General features: G+C 43.1%; 1 protein-coding gene across 3 annotated transcripts in view; it reads right to left on the bottom strand.

The window, feature by feature from the left end:
- ATP11A (ATPase phospholipid transporting 11A) overlaps positions 1-21,088 on the bottom strand; it is a 661,076-nt gene that overhangs the window by 75,733 nt on the left and 564,255 nt on the right. For 2 of the 3 annotated variants that reach the window (XM_069205024.1, XM_069205021.1), the window contains exons 25-26: positions 12,700-12,835; positions 2,478-2,501 (exon numbers count right to left, since the gene is read on the bottom strand). In XM_069205024.1, the coding sequence (XP_069061125.1) occupies positions 2,478-2,501; positions 12,700-12,835 (160 nt within the window). The remainder of the gene's footprint in view (positions 1-2,477; positions 2,502-12,699; positions 12,836-21,088) is intronic. The other variant, XM_069205022.1, reaches the window with a different exon arrangement.

Raw genomic sequence — 21,088 nt, 5'->3', positions numbered from 1 at the left:
AGACAGCTGGGTAAAGAGAATGCACAGGCCCCGTGCTTCAAGGAGCACCGAACCAGCATGCTCCAGCCAATCTTGGGCCTTCCCTCATGCTGCCTGAACAGCATGAGAGCAGCACCAGGACTGGCTCTCGGACTTGGCGGCTTGTGCCGGAGGAGTAGTGGTTAAGTAAATCTTATTTTTTTATTTAATTTAACTCACTGACAGGAACTGTGAGAAAATCGCAGTACCTTTAGTCTCAACTCCAGAACTCTCAATAATGACCCGTTAAACAAACGGATTAAAACAGACCAGGATTGAGAGATTTGGCTTTGAGCCTAGGGGCACTGCTGATTTAAATCAGTGCCTGTGTGTGGGTTACATATTACCCTGTCCCTTGTTTTGTTTGCTGCTGGCCGCCACTCTTTATAGTATAAGTAGTAGGAAAATAAAAATGCACTGCCTGCTACTCAAAGAACAGAAATGGGTCTATCTGAGATTCTCAGCAAAACAGATTCATGAGGGGGTTGTTGGGTATGGCCCGGGGAGCTCCTACCTTCTTAATGCATGAAGAATTGAATTCGCCACATGTTTAGGATACAATCAGGTTCGCCACTTTGCCTTTATAGATGGCAGCTTGGAGCAATGAATCTACATCCCTCCATCCGATCGATGGTTGCCTTAGTTGCGTCATAAGGTTCTGTGGCTTGCGCACGTTAAACACCTGTCTGCCTCCATCGGCAGACCTGATCTGTATACCTCCTCACAAGTGATGGACAGGAGTGAGCGCGTAAAAGTGAAAACGGATTAGGTTTTAAGTGCCAAGGAATCGAGAGAAAGTGTGGCCATGGGTAAATGCACTTCGAGAGACTACATGGTTATTAAATCCATGGTTAGGCCGCAACCATACATGCCACTAGTGAATAATCAGTGGGAAAGATCTCTTCCAAATAGGATCTATCGGGAGTTTTCTTTGTTTTCCAGCTGGTCTGTATCCAATATCCCAAACGTAACCTTGCCCTTGTGATGGCTCTTCTAACAAAATCTCTTGAACGCTTTATTTCATTCTGTATTTATTGTGCGCTGTTTCGCCATCGGTTTTTGTTGCCCATTCTAAAGAAAAATAAAATAGGGGCCTTCGCCAGTACAGGCTGGCCTTTTATTTTCTGCTATGCTATCAGAGCTGGCAGTTTGTTTTGTAATTGCAGCTTTCTTTAAAAAGGCCCTTTTATGGCGTAATTCAGCAAACGATTCGCTTGTTATACGTTTATTAAAAATTGTATGTTATGTGCATCTAACCTCGTATTTTAATCTTCAATATTGCATGTCTTACTTTTTTAAGAGGAGATATATGTGTTTAGGTCAATGCATTCTATAAATGCTTTTATCTATGTTTCTTTTATGGCCTATACTTGTGCCGAATAAAGACAGAAAAAGGGAAAGATTCATGCTATGCAACATAAAATAACGTTCTCAGAGCTGGATCAACTTCTGGGACACTGACCATATATATCTGATGTTTCCTAATCCTAATGCTTCATGGATCATCTTTTCTCAGTGAGAGGGGCTGCCACGACTTACCTCAAAGCCGAACAATAGGTTCATGGATACAAGTAGATGCGTGATTTTGAGTAACTTATAGAGAGGTTACGGCTACAAGAGTTTGTCTGCTATTTGGCACCACAGGTGTTGGATCGGCCTCTGGCTTATTTCTCTTCTACTGACATCAGATTCCACTGCGGCAGCCGTTTTGTATTTAGTTCACATTTACACTGTAAACACTGCAAGCAAGGAAACCTTTGTGTTGTGCAAGGAGTTTCGGTTTAGTTCACATTTTCAGAACACATACTGGATTCTTGGAAAATGTGAACTTGAACACAACCACAAAAAATGAACTCGTTACTGGGCAATGAACTGAAAAAAATGGGAATTTGGTTAAATGGCCAATTTTTTTTACCCAAAATGCAACAGAAACGGTTTCTGAACTTCGGAACATTTTTTTACATTCGGTCGCCATTTTACATGCTCAGTTATTGCACAAATTCAAGTTTCTATGTTTTGCCTCATAAGGAAAGACAGAATCCAATGCACTGTACAATGAAAGACTGCATTCTGTATAAATAAATCAAGCTGTGCAGCAATGCCAAATGAAGGACACAACACACCATTTGCTACTGAGAAAACACTACATACATAAAAAAATATCATGACAGATTAAACATTGCAAACTACAGTGGAAAACAGGCACGTGGACTTCACACAAGATGGAAAAAATAGAAAGGGCAAAATACACACCATCAGGAAGTACTCCTCACACGTCCCAATTTATTTAAATGGAATGTTGCAGCAAACTGAACTAACTCTACAGTCATTCTACTAACTAAAGATGGAGGAAAGGGTGGAGCTACCACATGACATCACGCCAGAAATATGAGTTGTGTGATTTTATTTCTTCAACAAGGGGGGAGGGACACGGCATGACACAACCGCTGCAGTCTTACCATGTACGTGTTGGCTGTCATTAGCTGTGGGGTGGGAGGAGAAGCAAGGAGCAAAAGGAAACACAACGTGAAGCAAGATACAAAAACAGAACTCAAACGATGCAGATGGATAAATAATATACACAATGCCTATACATACATGAGCAAAAACCAAACGTGCAAACTAGAATTAAAATAAACTTAGAAATAACGGTAAAACAAAACGTCAAGAATGTTAAGAATGAAATGCAGTGGCTAACCTTTGCAGTAAGCAATCAACCCACCATTTCACGTCATTACAACATAATGTGGGCTCGCGGAACCTACCATTTGATATGAAGCTGTGTAAAGTCTAGTTAGCGGAATCCGGGGAAGGAGAGTGAGCTCTATGGTCATTACGTTACCAAAAAACTCAAATTCAGCGAGTTTCAATTCAAACCCATGTAGCAGCACTACTTCAAAAATAAAGTATAAAGTCCTAGAGGAAACCTGATTCGGTGCACCTAACAGAGGGAAGTCCCTTTGCATATGGCTAACACCTTTACGTTCCTCAGTGTACATTTCCTTACAACTCTTCATGTCAATGGCCTGGCGTTCAGTTTTCGGTTTCAATAGAAGTTCAGTGTACTGATGCTGCATAGAGAGATAATTGAACATCACAGTGATGGTAATGATGTCATGTGGCATCAGCAGTGTTTGCTCTGCGGTCTTTGTCAATGATGATGGCAAACTTTCTCTCCAAGGTACCACTAAGTAGCAAGCTTCGCATGCATAATCGCCCTGGTGTTAGTCTCGCTGAGTAACAGACTAATGTGCTGGGACATTTTCTTTCCAAAGGACTCTTAACATCTGATGCCCTTTCCCTTCAGTGATTTTGCCACCAGGACCGCCACACCACGCGCTCTCATAAATGAAGACGCTGCTGATGTTAGTAGCGCTGTATTGGCTATCACCAGACCTTGAAACAGCAAGCTCAGAACGTGGTTTCCCCCAAAGCTCTTGTAAGCGTTTGACTGCTGGGGTTCATGTGGAAAAAATACTTTGGTGGGGAATGTGTAGTTGCAAATGTGGTGTAAATGTCCTGTATTCCTGTGAGGAAGTCAGTGCCTCGATGGACGGCACCCGAAGGGTGTTGGCCAGAACTGAAGTATTTCTTGACTAGATGTACATTCGTCTGCTAAGCGCTACTGACAGTCAGTTACCAATCAGTGCCCCAGAGTTGACAACCTGTGCAGAGGTGATTGGGAAGTCAGCTGGGCAGGCATGTTCCTGGCATTCGACGCATCGTCCTTAGCGATAGGAACAGAAGCAGGAATCAGGAAGGAAACTGATGCCAAAATAAACTGCACTGAGAGAAGAGATATTAGAGCAGTATGTGCAGAAACTGGTTCCTGTGCTGGACGAATCTGCCCAAGTATGAAAATCAGCTGACAAAGCTGATGTGTTATCCTTATAAGACAAGAGTACCATGAACAGGGGAGGAGGGAAGAGACGAGAGGCCGGCATTTGGTTAGATCGTATGAAATTTCTTGCAACTCATATCTTTCTATGAACAATCACAGAGAAATTTCACAGGAAACAGAGGAGTTTGACCTAAAATTCTGAAAGTCCAACACTGGTAAGAGACTCCGTGATGGGAATGGTATCATGATCAGCAACATACCACACCCATGTAGAATTACCATTAGATGTCACTGCCCCAAGGCTAATTCAGAGAAAGTTTCCATTTTCACTATAAGGAATATAATTGGATGCACTAGGACTATGCTTTTATTAATATCCACAGCCAGACATGCATCATCTGAAAGAACAAGTTACTTAGCTTCGGTAACAAAATATCTTGTAGAGACATATTCTAATTGCAGATTCCTTACCTTAGAACTTCCCCCAGGCTTCAGACTGGATCCGGTAAATTTTCTTCGAGCAGTACCGCTCTGCACACCATCAGATGGTGTTGGCCGGACCCAGGTCCATTGCTGGCATCACAGTCGCCGTGATGATGTCGCGGTCGTATATAGGCTCCACCCAGGCGCTCTGAAGTCAGTTTCTTTTCACGACTTTCCACGCCAGAAGCACAGAGCGATTAAGATCACTGATCCTGGTGCGCCAGAACTAGGGTCCTAAAAAGGGAGAAATTAGTTCGCAGAGTGGGGAGGAAGGGTGAGTCAGTAAGGAATCTGCAACTAGAATATGTCTCTACCAGATAATTTGTTACCAAAGGTAAGTAACTTGTTCATGTGGTAGAGAATTCTAGTTGCAGATTCCTTACCTTAGAATAGATGCCCAAGCAATAACATCCCCGGAGGAAGATCTGCAAAATAAGATCATTGTAAAAGTTCTGCAGGACCGCACAGCCAAAGTAGCCATCCCTGCGGATCTGACTGCCCAGGCAGTAGTGTTTAGTGAACGTATGTATGTAGGGTCACCCACATTGCTACCTGGCAGATGTCCAGGACTGGAACTCCGCGTGCTAACGCAGTGGTTGCAGCAGTTGCTCTGGTAGAATGAGCACGCAAACCCCTAGGGGGTTGTTTCTTAGCCAATGCATAGCACATTTTGATGCAGAGAACAACCCATCTAGAAAGGGCCCTTTTCTGCAACGCCTGTCCGTTTGGACCTGGTTGTTCTTGATCTTTTTGAGAACTCTGGCCTGAGTTCCACTTGAGGTGAAAAGTGTCGCTGAACATGTGCCACCTTGGAAACTCCAACACACAAAACAGCTGACATTGGGCGTTCTCTCCTGAGGCGAACAGATCTAACCAATGCTCTACCCATTGCTGAAAGAGACCTTTCGCCACCTCTGGATGGAGATACCATTCATGATCGACCATGAATTGGCGCTGAGCTCGTCTGCTATGGCGTTCGGAGAGCCTGCCAGAGGTTGAACCACCAGGGATATGCCCTGACGTTCCAGCCACGTACAGAGATGCAAGGCCTCTGGAAAAATGGTCCAAGACCCGACCCCGCCCTGCTTGTTGCAGTACCACATGGCTGTGGTGTTGTCCGTGAACACCTGCACCACTTTCCCTTTGAGAGAGTGAAGGAATGCTTTCAATGCAAGCCTGATCGCCCTGAGCTCCAGAAGGCTGACGTGGAGCCCGGACTCCGCCGGAGACCAGATGTCTCTGATCTATGCCACCCCCATATGGCTGCCCCATACCAGGAGTGATGCATCAGTCACTACTTTTAGATCTAGTTTGGGAAGGGAGAGGGATCTACTGCTGACCCAATCGCAGTTCGAAAGCCACCACTGCAGATCTAGGCAGTTCCCTCCGAGATATGGACCATGTCAGAGAGATTCCCCTGATGTTGCACCCACTGAAACTTCAGGTCCTCCTCCAGAGCCTGCATTTGCCATTTGGCATGTGGCATGTGTGACCACCAGGATGCAGGAGGCCAGGAGGCCCAGCAGCCTCAGGGCCATTCTCAACAAAACCCAGGACAATGGCTGAAACATCAGTATCATAGCTTAAATATCCTGGACTCGCCATTTGGGAGAATGGGCCCTAAACTGAATGGGGTCCAGAACAGCTCTGATGAAAGGGAGCGTCTGAGAGGGAGTCAGGTGTGACTTTGGCATGTTTATAGTGAATCCCAGCGAATGCAGGAGGTTCAACGTAGTCTGGAGGTGGCAGACGAAAGCCTGGGGCAAGCCCGCCTTCAAAAGCCATTCGTCAAGGTAGGGAAAGACTGAAACCTCTAGCTGGCACAGATGAGCTGCAACCACCGCCATCACTTTTGTGAACACCTGAGGGGCACTGGTAAGGCCAAAGGGTAGCAAGATGAACTGAAGGTGCTTGTGACCTATCACAAAATGAAAGTAGGCAGGATGGGAATATGAAAGTAGGCATCCTGCAAGTCCAAAGCTACCACCCAGTCTCCCGGGTTCAGGCCAGATAGGACCTGAGCCACAGTGAGCATTCTGAACTTCTCCTTCCTGAGGAAGAGATTGAGGAACTGGAAATCTAGGATAGGTGTCCTTTTTGGGCAGCAGAAAGTAGTGGGAATAACAATCACAACCTACTTCTGGTACAGGGACCCTCACTATGGCTCTCTTAGCGAAGAGAGCCCTAACTACCTCCTGGAGAAGTGCCAAGTGATCCTCCGTCATCCGGTTGTAGGATGGTGGCATGGCCAGAGAGGTAATCTCAAAGTAGAAGGAGTAGCCCCTTCAGACAATTTGCAAAACCCACCTGTTTGTCGTGATGGATTCCCAGCGGGCCGGTGTTGGCGAATGCTGCCTCCAACTGGTCTGTGATGGAACAACGTACTAGGAAGGTTTAGAGGCTGTGGCGGGGGGGGGGGTGGAGCTTTTGGACTGGGTCGACCTCTAGCTCCCTGATCCACAGGAATGTTGGATCCAGCATCCTCATCCACAAAGAGGCTGGACAGCATATGCGTCATGGTGGCTGAAGGGAAATGGTTGCAGCTGGGTGCCTAGTCCGTAGCCACAAAAGGGCTGAAAAGCGGACTGAGGGGGACGAAGTGCAGCTGCCAGACCAAGGGACCGAGCCGTAGCCCGGGACTCCTTAAAGCGCTTGATCTGAGTCCAGTTTGTCTCCAAAGAGAAGGGTGCATTTGAAGGGCATGTCCATAAGCGATTGCTGGACATCCCCCAAAAAGTCAGATGTCCTTAACCAAGCATGGCACCGTATGGGGCCACCGTCAAGGCAACCAATGTGCCTAGTGAGTCGGTTGTGCCAAGCAGCATCCACGTGACCGTATCCCATAAAGTATGAGAGTAGCAGCCCAAAAGGCATGCAGTGTTCACAACCACAATGCCAGACTGGAGGAAGATAACATTTTCTTCCCAAGTTGGTCCAGTCGTTTTGATTACCTGTCCAGGGTTGTGGAAGGGAATGTACCAGAAGAGGAAGAAGCCTGGAGAACCAAACTCTCAGGCATAGGATGTTGGGTCAGGAATTTAGAGTTGTTAGGTGCAGGCCTATGGCGGCGGGCGATTGTCCTGTTGACAGAAGCCCGTGTGCTGGGTTTAGACTACGTCCCCAGCAGGACAACAGTGAGGGCTTCATTGAAGGCAAAAGGGGTACAGACGTAGAAGCCCCAGACAGAAGCACCTCAGTCAGTAGGTTAGTCCTGACAGCCACAGAAGGCAACTTGAGTCCCAGGACCTCAGCCGGTCTTCTCACCACCACTGAATATGAAGCTTCCTCCTCCGTAGCCACGGTAGGAGGAGAAAGCATGCCAGTGTCAGAGGAGGTGTCAAGACCATTGGTTTCACCCAACTCCTGAGGCCAGTCTACATCAGAATAATCTACCTGGCATTCCAAAAGGTCCAGTGACCCCTTCATACTCTCACCGTACCCATAACCATAGTCATAAGGGTCAGGATCCAACCTGGGGAATTGTTGAAGTCGGAATTGGCATCGGGCGATATCGTTCTGACTCCGAGTCCAAATCAGGATGGGGTCGACGTTGATGGATGGCCCAACTGATGTCGGGAGCGTCGACTTCTGTACTGCCACCGGGGAAGGTCGCAATAGCAAGACCGGTGTCGGCTCGGATCTGCATCATGGGGTACCCTCTGGAACAGAGTCTGAAGCCGCCAGCGCGAAGCCGGAGGAGGCCCCCGGAGACCCTACTGGGCCCAAAAGCATCACAGGAGGATCAGACTGCCCAAAATCAGGCGCATGGCCTCATAAAACTCTACTTGTTGGGCAGGGGTGGCTCTGGGTCCCGGAAACTCGGGGAGGCGCAGAGCCGACCCAGAAGAAGGCTCAGAGAAAGGAGGCCTAGAACGATGATGATCCTCCTGCGTCACATCATCCGAGTGGGGTGAAGTCAAAGAACGTTTGATTCTTCTTTGACTTCCTCATGACCCAAATTTTCCAACGATTTGGAGTGGGACAAGGACGAGTGGTGATGGCTCTGCGAGCAGTGTTGTGATTTTCCTCTTGAGCGAGACCGGGGGCGACGTGGAGCCGAGCATGGGGCCGCCAAGAGCTTTAGGGACCGCTCCCTCAAGCCTTCAGGTTAATGGCCCAACACTCCGAGCACAACTTTGGGTCGTGGTCGCGCTCCAGGCACCACAAGCACATGAGGTACGGAGCTGTCACCAACATCATGTTGTGACAGGAGTCACACAGCTTGAATCTGGTCTTCCAGGACGACATGCTGACGCACCAGGTGGTCAAAAAAGTTCAACCAAACGTCAAAAAGTCATTCAAAAAATAATTAAGGGTTGCTCTTCTCCAGATCTGCGTGTAGGCTGGCACAGAAAGAAAAGAATAGACATCAGCTTACTGAGGTGGAGCCTATATACAACTGTGATGTCATCACGATGCCAACGACGAACGCAGAGTCGACTGACACCATCTGACAGAGTGCAAGGGTACTGCTCAAAGAAAAATCTCTGGATCCAGTCTGACTCCTGGGGAAAATTCTAAGGTCAGGAAACTGCAACTAGAAGTCTCTATCAGATATGATTAATTAACTGTTACTGTAGCTCTTAGTCACTTCTATAACCTCCAAGTACTGTGATACCACTGGTTGGGATAAAAGGGCAGAATGGATTTCTGCGAAGGCCCCAAAAGAAATTTCTAACACTTTGGCATCAAGATAGTCAATCAGAACCTTTCTTCAGAGCTTCCATAAATCGTATGGTACATTTATTAGGGATTGAGCACATTTTTATGGGTCCTGACATTCAGAGACAATAGTCAATCCTTCAAATGGCACACCTATATTTTGTAATTTGTACTTGGCGATAGCAGGTGTAAGGAAAGCAAACTTGCCCTCAACTGCTCAAAGTGACATGGAGTGTGAAATGTAGACACTTATTATTTGTAGACATATGCTTCCAGTATCCATTTATGTCACAACTGACGCCTCAGAGCCACTATGAATACAGACGTAGACATCCTATGTTTGCCCATATCTTCCTGAACTGGGCAAGACAACTAGGCCTAGGCAAAATTTGAATTACTCCAGAGTATTTGGTGTGTTATTCAAAAGTACCAAAATTACACCATTCTACCGCATAATGTAATTTTAGGGAGAAATCCGGACGTGAGATGTACCACTCAGGGCACTTTTTAACATGGGGAGCATTTCAGATAAATTGTTTTTACCCAAGCCACCATTAGGGTAATTTTGGGCAGAAAATTTGAAATCCAAAGATCAGTAGTAGTGTTTTGAATGCAAGGGCCTACTCGCATTGAATTTGAGTTTCAGATCAACTGGGTTGAATTTTATTTTTACCCAAATGGACACTTTTGGTAACTTTGAGAGTGAGAGATGCATTTGGCACAAGTCTGCATCATTGCGTAGTAATTTCATATAATTACAATACCAGAAATTATGTGAGTGACACCAACCTCTAGGAATAACACCGACCACTAGGGCTCTCTGACTCATAGTCATAATACAGAAGACCACTCCCCCTCTTCCAGGAATTATACTCATTCAAGGGCTGCTCTTGTTGAACCTGAGACCTTAAATATGATTCTAGTGCAGGATCAGTCCACAGCAGGTTTTTGTGTCTGTAAAAAAAATGCACTGCCAGTTTTGACCTTTCACACTTCAAATTCAACAAGGACAATACACGTTCTCAGCCTTGGGGATTGCTTCCACTGCACTTAACAAGGCTAGTCATCTCAGATCCCAATTCCATAATAGGTATGGCTGGGGATTATATAAAGATTAGAAGTATGGTATCAACGCATTTTAATACATTCCAATAAATTCAGAAACCCATTAACAAAATATATACAAAACTGCATCAATGATTTACTGGGAAATCTCGAAGTTGTTTATATTATGGTGGTTGAGGACAATCTTTACAGAGATTGGGAAAATGAACTAACCAATCTGGTGTAAAACATCCAGCGGGTCTGAGTAAGATATAATTGATAATTTACATTGATCCTGGCCTCTTTGCATTGTGTAGTTGAGTGAAATCATTGTTATACATTCAGCCATTACATGTTTTTATAGTCTTTATATTATGATCCGAGTTTTTAAAATGTTGTATTGAATTCCTAATTGTTCTGATTACGTGAATGACTGTGATAAAAGTAAAGCCATTACAACAAATGTGCATTTCAACGCAGAGCGTTGTTCTATATTTATGTCTACTGTTGGGTGATTTGATAAATAGATCATTTATTTAATCCTGAAAATGTATGTGAACATAGGTATTCTCAATATTCACAAGGGGTTTCAAAGAACTGACTGACAACTATTAAGATGCACAGGACACCGCCATGCTTGAAACTAGATGTTAATGAACAATCTGGCTCTTTGTGGAAGATGGGACACCCATTTTTGAAGCCAAGAATATGTACTATAAAAAGTGCCTGGGTGCCTAGCAACCCAGCTGTGGACGATCTTATCTAGGCTACAGCATATCCAAATGATGATGTAAAACCATCTAGCAGTGAAAACAGTTCAGAACTACTTCTACCTCGAACAAAAGTGTACACAGAGCCAGTTTTGCACAAGTGCATTTTTGGCTTGAGGAGTCGGTGTAAGTATAGGAAAGAAAAATTAAACTTGTAGCAAAACACTTCTGTGAAAGTGTTGGTCTAATAAAAATAGACACACATTGGTGAGCGCGGGGTTTAAAATAAAGCTTCAACTCGTAACAATAACAACTCTCATAATTTCTCTTGCTGTCTCAGTATTCCACTGTACCCTGCTGCAGTGCTCTTCTGAACCTATCACACTGTCTCCCTGCTTAATAACTCAATCAAATGTATCCTTAAGCCAATAATCTCTTCCCATGTGTGCTTATTTGAAAAACGAGGCAACTACCATAAAACATTGAGTAGTGAAATGAATTGCAATTTCAAAACAATTTTCACAGAATGGAAACACTTTAAATATATAAGACAACATACAGGAAAGCTAAAGAAAGTTCTGAAAATCTCATTCTAAAGCAGCCCTCTCCAGCAGCATGTCTTCCAAGCTGGCACATTCAACGAGCTAGGTTAGCACTCTTGTTTAGTAAAAAATAAAACAGGCTCTTTACACGTGGCTGCTATAGAAACAAGACATAGTGCTATGTGGACTGTGACTGTGATGAGGCTTGTCTCAACCCTCAGGATATGGATCTCTGGAGCCAAACATTTTGGTACTGAACTGCCGTCCTATTAATAATGGGTGTTGTTTTTTAAATTACTCCTTCTCATGACACTAACAGGCTTTATCTTGGCCCATTAACACTTCACTTCTGAAAAAGGGACTACATTGCACAAAAAGGACAGTTCTGTAAAAGAATTTCTGTCATGTACCTAGAGTGACTTCATAATTTTGACACAAAAGGTCTATGAGGAACATGTAGATTTGTATGTCGCCGCTCTAAACTTCCAAACCTAGTCATGAGAAGAATTTAGCTGAAAGTACAAAATAGTGTGTGTCTCGGAGGGAGAATACTTAAGAGAACACAATAACATAAGACAACCAAATTGAAAATGTACCAACATGATAAACTCAATTGTCCTTCTCATGAGTCGTGTCCATAGTATATTCTCTAAAAAATAATTTGATATATTGAAGCTGTTTTAACAGATGTTGGAGTACATACTGAAATGCTTGTCTTGAAAACTCAGAACTTTGAAAAAATTCAGCTATTACAATTTCATTAAAATCAATGCCCTAAAATCAGTCAATTTTATTCTTAAAACCACTGTGGGAGAACCATTCTTGCTTGGAAGGCAACTATGGAAACACAGTTGTTTAGCGGAAATTCAGCCCACTGTTTCTGGGGTGTCCGGCACCAGTAAACTCCAAATGGCTGCAAATCCCCTCTTTTATTTCTATTAAGAAATTAACTGTTAGAGAGGAGGAAAGACCAAGCACAGCATGAAACTACCAGGCAGAAGGAACAACAGACAGGAGATAGATAAAAAGGTGCAGTCAGTGAACACATCAAAGTGTAACCACGAGTGGACACTGAGTGCAGAGGTTAGCTTAAAGATATATATTGTTTTCAGCCTTCTTAGCAATAACATAAACGAAGGGACTCAATACAATACAAATAATCTTTAAATATATGCTCACAAAGTTACAGCACTCTGATTTTTTAAACAAAAATTAGAAAGTAGAAAATAACAAAAATGAACCGCCCAGCAGTTTGGTGAGCAAAACGTACGAAAACACATCTTTCTTTTACAACAGTTTTGCACCACACTTTTGATTTCATTAGCAGGTAGGTCCAACTCACGTTATCTCATTTATTATTCAAACAAAACAGCAAATGGAGAGCAGATTGACCACTAACCTGTCCATTGCTGGTTATTGTCACACTGTCAAACAAGAAATATGCACCAAAGAAAAATACCACTGCGTCAAACAGACCAAGCAATGTCCAATAAATGAACAACCGCCAGCGAAGTAGTGCATTTTTGGCGATATCCCTGTAAAATAAATAGATATTCCAATCATGAGGAAATAAAAGCTCAGTGGCAGACAGACAAATTGTTACTGTAATATAATGTAAGGAAAAAATGTACTTACTTTTAATTGAAGCTCTCCAACGTTAGTATCTTTCAGAAATATACATGCTTGTATCATTTCACATTGTTGAGTCGGGAGTCCCACAGTATCATTACAATAGTAATAAGCCCACATTTCCATAGAAACACAAAGAAAAACATTCACTTCAGTACCCCCTTCACTTCATTTGAAATGACCCAAAGTCTAACCAATGAGGTGCGAGGACTTTGAATTCCATGATTTGAGAGGCCATCAAATCGCTGGTTTTCAATAGCATGAGTCCGAAAAGATAAAACAGAAATCCTCTGACCAGCGAGGGTCACATGTGTATCTATGAAATATACCAACACCGTATAACCACAGTTACAGGTAAATAACCTTTTTCTTCTCCAGCATTAGATCATTCACATATTCACATGCTTGAATCAGAGTAGCAATCAGTGTGCAATATACAATACGGATAGTAAAAGAAAAACACTACAAAACAATGTCAGACAAAACACTGATTCAACCAATTGATGAAGGGGGAAGACGCTTACGTATAAGCAAAATGCATTACAGAACTGCCTTGTCCAAAGTTGACTTGCTGAACCCTTTCACATCCAGTCAGCAGTGCTTCACAAAAGTGTGGCACCTCTTACACGTCGTTGACCTATAAATATCATATAGCTGTCAGTGGCATACAGTACCACAGGTGAAGCTACACTCTTCAAGAATGAGCAAACCTAGAGGTCTCCAGTGGAGGCCAGCTCTAAAATACCCAAGCTGTCAAACATGTGATTCATTGCTTAGAAATTAGTTTTCCTCTTTTAAGATAGCCAAAGGCTATGGAAAATTGGTCTGATAATCTGAAACATTTAGTGATGTTAAGATAACATTTCAAACACCTTGAAATATGGTAAATGAATACTTCTTTCAGCAAATGCCAAAGTCAGAGCATGGCAGACGAATAATCCATCACGAGCATGATGGACAACCTCCTCTGTATTATTAGTGCATTAGCATATAATGACCGGATCAGGGGTACTATTAAAAAAATTCTAGACCCAGTCTGACACCTGAGGAATATTCTAAGGTATGGAACCTGTTGTTAAAAGTCTCTATCAGCTGTTGCTGACAGGCATTAATTGAGACTTTGACATGTTGCGCGTGAGACTCCTAGATCAGATCAAAATTACAGTCAAGCTTTCATAGAAGATTTGGCTTCATGGGACGACATACGTTGACTAGCCATGAAAAAGTTGGTGTCCCATTTTCCTAAAACAACCCGCTACAGGGAACTTACACTTTGAAAAGACCCTTGGTTCCGAATTGAGATTGAATGGCAACGCTTGTATTGACAGTAGAATCCAGTTCTTTTGAACTGTAGGTATTTACAATAGTTGGCATGCATTAGGAATTGAAAAGAAGGAGGTGTCCTGTAAACTCAATGATTTTATGTATTCACCATCACAATGACCATTCTGAAAGACTGTTTGTGTAGTATATGTTGCTGTGTCATAGGTCTAAAATAGGTCACCATTCCCCATATCTCTCAAAATAAGAAAAATCTGTAGTATAAGGCTTTATCACTGGGATATAGGGACAGGTTCTATTGCTCCCTTGGTCATCAGAGAAAAATATAATTTCTTGAAATAGTAGCAATGTTGATGGGAGGTTTTCTGAGTGAGAGTAGGTGGAATCCTTCACAGGAATCCAAGTGTATGTCCATACTGGACCAGACCTAAGGCCCACCTGTTCCCAGTGGTGATAAAAAGTAGAGATCCTTCCTCCCACTAAACTGAATGGAGGGGACAAAATATTGGGAGCAGCTGGGCCCCGCATCTTATGAGTTCTTGTGTAATCAGCCCGTTTAAATTTACCTCTGACTTGTTTATGGGGTTGCTGTTTGCCACAGTAAAAGGATGTTGCCAATTTATTTTGCTTAGGTCAGTAATATGGCTTGCAAAAATGAGGTAACTGTTGTGCTGGTATGATGAGGCCCTTTGCAGCTGACAACCACCTTTAAATGATATCATACACATGCCTCTCGCAGCTTGACAAGGCATTGAAATCTGTGTTGCAGAACATCCAACGGTCCGGCAGAGTTTGATGTTATCGCCTGTAGAGCTTCTGCCACATGAGGTCTGAACAGCTGCTCTCCATCAAACTGTATATCAACTACGTAGTCATATGTCTTGGGTCAGAAAAACTGCTGAGACTAGTTGACTTGGACATCTTAGGACAGCAGCTCCCACTATATGCATGAAACCCGGAGTGGCTAAATCCAGCCCTCTGTCTGTTATAGCCGCTGAAGGTTTCTCCCCCTCTCTTAGAATGCCTGTTGCTGCCTCCTTTTTAGCTTCTGTAGGAAGATCTAAAAACGGTGCCATGCATGTCAACATCCTGGCCTATGCACTTGCTGCCCTGCTAGTGTAGATGGACACCTACTTTCCAAAACTGTTAATCTGTCTTCCTTCCCTTTTGGGAGGGTAGTACAGAGAGAAGTGGAGTTGTGTGACCTTCTTTGTTTTGTGCTTTAATATGCAGTCAGCTTGAGGCTGACCAGTCGGACATGCTGGAGTATTATCTGGTGCCCAATTTTTTTTATCTAGATGAGCGACTAGTGCTGCAACGGATGCAAGAGCTTACATTATACTTACTTCCTCTTGCCAAATAAAGCCATTGGGTATTGTTTGTGCAGTTTTCCAAGTTGCATCCTTGAATCATTTAGGAAACAGTGCAGTTCTGTAAACCTTTTGGAGACCCGCTCTACCATAAAATGGTAACAAGCAATGTCCTCTGGGGGAGAATCTGTATGGGGTGGAATAGGTTCTAAATGATGGTACAATACAGTCACTCCACTCATCAGACTGACCCAAAGAATGTATAATGGTTATAATCAGATGCATCCTTGCGGAGGAGGAGGTGGTGGCAATAAAATAAATTATGCTGGAGGCTAAGGAATTGTCCTTTTCAAGGGTGCTGTCTCTGATCTTGGGTGCACCGCAGGAGAATGCAGATGATATGGAGGTGGTTTTGTGTCAGGTGTTGCTGGAAACTTGGTAAATAATCCAACATCATCTAATTAATTGAGTGATAAGATCTTCAGAGACACTCATCACTTGCTCCCTCCTATTATGAGGTTCCTCATAGTATTGGTACAGTTGTAATGAGGATGACCACACCCGCAGTGTGATTCGTCATCACAGTTGTCTTTATATCTGCCAGACTGATATTCCTGAAGTTTCCGATGTTTATACTGGTATGCCTGGACAAAGTCATCCTGGCATTTGGCATGGAAACTAGTAGCCATCCAAATGAGCCTTCATCCTGAGATTCTTCATTTGTTTTAAGAAGGTTCTTAGGCATACAAGGTGAAACCTTGCCTGGAGACTTATCCTGTGGCTTCAGGGGAATCAGTGGGATAGCAGATATCTTAATTGGTGTTTCTCTGAATTGGCCTGATTGACAAACTGGTTGCTGGTGATGCAGCTGTTGCCATCTAGAACATAATGGACAGAAGAAGGGCAGGTACTGTTGAAGACAAAGGTCCCATCAAGGATAATTTGATGACAAGTTTTGTTGATGGTGCAGTTGCCAATGGTAGCTTCTTTACAGGAAATGCAACAGGCCATGCTGTAAACGAAGTAGTGAAGGCTGATAATTCTTTACTTAAAAAATATTTTGAAGCCTTTTTTTTTTTTTAGCAAGCAGTGACTCAGAATACACTTTGCTCAGCCTGTTTCGCAATTTGTCAGTCTTTTTGTGGCCCTTCTGGGTAGTTTATCAGAAATGTACAGTTGCCGTCTGTCACCGTTTGTTCTATCAGATTTTTCAGCTCTCAGGTGTTTTCTGAGGGGTTTTTCTCTCAGAGAGAGACTGCTCACCTGAAAAAGCCACTTCTAAAGCTTTCTTGCTCTGTAGTCAACAGAGCACGTGACTATCACAATAACTGGTGGTTTTGGTAGAAAAGGTGTGGCAGCTCTTTCATTCATAATTGTAAGTCTTCCATTCTAACAGAAAAAAAAATCTTACCGAGTTACAAGGCAGGACTGTGGCCTCACAAGAGGAAATGATCTGTTTTGAACTGTTACCCCATGAATGATAGGCTGAAAAGAAATGAACAAAGGTTTCTGAGCAGAGCTCAGAAAAATACTTACCTCCTCAAGATGTGTGGTTGCAAATCGGAGGTATGGAGGCCACCTGGGGAGTAGAGTTCAGAGTGCTCGCACCTCACTTGTTGGACTTCAGTCATTTCCAATGACATCAAGAAGGTTCTTTTTTTTTTTCAATGGAAATTTTGGCTTTCTGCTGTAGTGTTACTGAGGGACTTGCAACTCAACCACAGAGAATGATTTAAGTATTTAAATCTTTGAAATATCCAATGCTAGACAACTGACTTACATATTGCCTAGCACCTGGGACTGTAGCCCAGATTACTTCCAGGAGGAATTTTACAGCCATTTAAAAACAAATAACTGCAGCAATAACTGTAATCCTACGGAAATCCTGGGAAATTATTTTCACAATATTTTCTCGTAAAGAAAGTTACCAATTATACTTGGGTTTACACGAAGATTTTGTGATGTAATAACTGTCAGAAAATTTGAAATGCTAATGACAATGCTTTCTCCTAATGGATTCTACTCTCATCATATTGACATTTCTGAATATTTTTTATCTGAAATTACTTGACAATGAAACTACAAAAACACCGGAAAGTAATGTATGTTTGTGAAGAGTACCTTGCTTTTAAGATCTTTGCATTCATTTTACACTGCAGTCTCCACATCTTTATAAAATGACAGGCTGTAAAATCAAGGACTAAGAGCCTGATTTAAATTTCGGTGGACGGGGTACTTCCTCACAATGGTAACAGACAGCCCGTCTGCCGAACTATAAATCCCATTATTTCCTATGGGATTTATATTTCGGCGGACAGGGTATCTGTCACAGGTGTGGCGGAGTAACCTGTCATCCAAAATCTAAATCAGGCCCCCAGTCACCAAGATGATAAAAATATTGACTAAAGGGGTATAGTAGCATCAACAGCCCAAACTAAGTTGCAGGTTTGCATTCTTCAAGTTGACAAACAGATCTCAGATATAGCCATTTCATCAGAAGCAATTTCTTTTTGTAAAGATTTTATTTGATGTACACCGACGTAGAGCTGAAGTAGGAATAGCTCACTAAAAATCGTAAAATGGTAGAAATATTGTTTGTTAACATTTGTTAATCATGAATTTGTACTTGCTACTGTACTGGTTATCTATGAATTACTCAAAAGTCAAAACAAATCTTTATTTTACATATCAGAGAGACTAAAAAAAGTGCAGAAATGTTTTAAAAACTTTGTGAAGCATTGAGTTGTGGTGGTGTACAGTAGATTTGAAAAAAGATCCAACAGTAAAAAAAAAAAAAAAAACAACATCATTGAGCATATGTAAAAAAAAAATACAAAAAAAAAACGCCCACTCTACACAACTTATAAAATTATGTTTCCATAACAAATGTAATAAAAAATGTTTAGTGAATCCCTGACAGCATTTACAGAAAAAAGAAAAGTGCAGTAAAGTCTGGCTTTATACCTTATAGCATAGGCATGTGAAAATACTCAAGCTAAGTTTTGCCTGAAAGGGAAGCACAATAAGTTGTGAATCGCCCCAGATCAGAATCTGAATAGTAGAGCTCTTTCCCAATGAGCCAGACTCAACTTCAAATGGGTCTCAGTACCAGAGCACATTGGTATGGTGGCATATTCTCTCAATGTAGGTTTATCTAGTTCATTTCCTTCTCGAGACAAAACTCATGGGCCTGCTACAGATCTTGGAGGTCTTACTGTCATTAGTGGATTCCATGTACTCAGTCAAATCGACGGAGTACCGCCTGTCGTATTTAGATGTCAGCGGTTGGTAAACAAACTGCCACAGCAGCGGTTTCCCAATGGTGGCCGACTGGACTCCACCGCCATTGACCTGGCGGTATACCGCCGACCTGATTTAGATGTTCCTGCTGTACCGGCATGTGTGACGGAGGGCGACAAAAAGGGGGTGTCTCCTTGGATATATGTGTTGATATAAGTGTGTTACATACAATGTATGTGACTACCTATGTCAACACATATTCCAATCCCAAGAAAAACAAAAAAATACTTACATGTATGTTGACGGTCAGATGGTGTTCGACGGTACAGGCTCACCCCTTTGTGTACAAGTCCCATGTATTTGTCACCTTCCTGTCCGGCGACAACAGGGTCAGTGTCATTTGGGGTGAAGTGTCAGCAGCAATAGCAGGAGTCCTCCAGCCATGTCCCAGTTGAAAAGGTAAGAGAAAAAGGGGGATAAGGTGGGTTTTCACCCCCAATCAGCCAGCTTTGAATTGGAGGTGTTTCCGCCACAGTCGGCCTGGCGGGAAGGCACTTATAAATCAGCACAGTGATAACAGTGGCTGCAGTCCTGACGCCAGCCACTGTTTCCTACTGTGCCATCCACAAGTTTTGAGATTCTTGGCAGAGTCGGCGGGACATAGGTGGTCTGTTGGCTGTGGTCCTGCCAACATCTAAATCAGGTGAGCGGACCACCAAGCTGGCCAATGGAAAAACCGTCAAAAAAGTGGTGGCAGAACTGTTACCACCAACAACTAAATATGGCCAATATTTTCTAAAAATGCTCTTTTGACCCATACCTTGTCTTTCAAACAAACTAAAGAAGGATTTTGAAACAGGGGGCACGCAGCCCAAAATCTACAAGTTCTCTTTGAGATGTAATAATCATAGCATTTTCAAACCTTTATCACAGGTTAAACAGTCATTACTGATCGATTGATTATGAGAGCTATGGAGGGTTTAACTAAATAGATATCCACAGCATTAAGAGGCCATGTTTAATAAAGTCCTCAAAATGATTTGGACCAAGCTCCTCATGGCACAGATAGTGTGCGGCGCCATGTGATAAGTAAAGAAGGCATTGACAAAAACAATTCTGTTCCTCTTGAGGAACTTGTCATATCCCCATACCCCAGCTCCATAAGCTGCAAATGGTACACACTGTAGCTTATACATTTCTAGCATTGAGATATTAGGGTTACCCCCCGCCCAGTGATGTTGAAAAATTGAACAAAGCACCCATCACTTGATTATAATTTCAATGTCTTACGGACTCTCAAGAAGAGGGAGAATCAACGGTTACCGCAAGGCATGAAAAGTTGGAGACTGTTTCTAATCTGCTGTTGTTAATAGTATGCAGATTAGAGCTACTGGTCCCACAACAAATTATTTGAGATCTGGTCAATTTGATACCAGGCGCTAGACTCATCATAAAATGAGGAAAAACTGCCAGCAAATCCCTGAGCGCCATAGTAGTGGGGGCCAGTAGGACTGCATCATCTGTGTATAGTAGAACTTTGCACTTGTATAGTGCACTACTCACCCATTAGGGTCTCAAGGTGCTGTACGAATACCGCTGTGGAACCCCTCCTGGCTTTTCCCTGTGAGGCGCCCACTCCTGGACAGCCCCAGGGTAAAACCAGGCATCCAAGCGCTGCCAGGGCTGTTGTAGAGATTAAGTAAGCTATTGCCCAGAGTTACAGAGTGGGACCTAATAATTAGATTAGGCACCGAGGCGAGAATTATCTGGTCCAAGGGAATTAAGCCCAAGACCCGCTGAGGCAGGAATTGAACCCTGGCCCCAGGCCAGATCTCTGCATCAGGGTCTGCCGCTCTAACCACACTTCTCCACTCCACCATAAGAAGATCGACACAGCTGTTCACCAAATATGAATTAGGTTTCTATATGGAATAAATAAAAGTGGGGCAAGTACACAGGCTTGAGAAACACCTCTTTCCAAAGCGAACAAATCAGATAACTCCTTATTGGGGAGGAATCTCACCTTAGCAGTAAGGTTACGCTGAAAATCAAGGAGAACATTTGTCAATGCTGGGTTGAGGTCCATGTCAGATATAATAAGTCATAGCTTAAACTGTCTGACTTGTTGAAGGCACCAGATAGTGCATATAGGCTACTTACACTGGCTGCATCACACAGTGGTATATTTGACTAAGAACAATTTGGGGTCTAGGCATTTCTCCACTGGGCCTAGTCACTCTCTAAAACCATACTTACAGGGACTTGGGGGGGTTAGGATGCTCACACTGCTCAGATTCAATTAAATTGTCTTCCATATTAGCTTCAGGT

This window comes from Pleurodeles waltl, chromosome 8, assembly GCF_031143425.1.
Source record: "Pleurodeles waltl isolate 20211129_DDA chromosome 8, aPleWal1.hap1.20221129, whole genome shotgun sequence".
Lineage (NCBI taxonomy): Eukaryota > Metazoa > Chordata > Amphibia > Caudata > Salamandridae > Pleurodeles > Pleurodeles waltl.
Note: the sequence above shows the minus strand (reverse complement) of the source record. Positions and strands in the feature narration are given on the sequence as shown.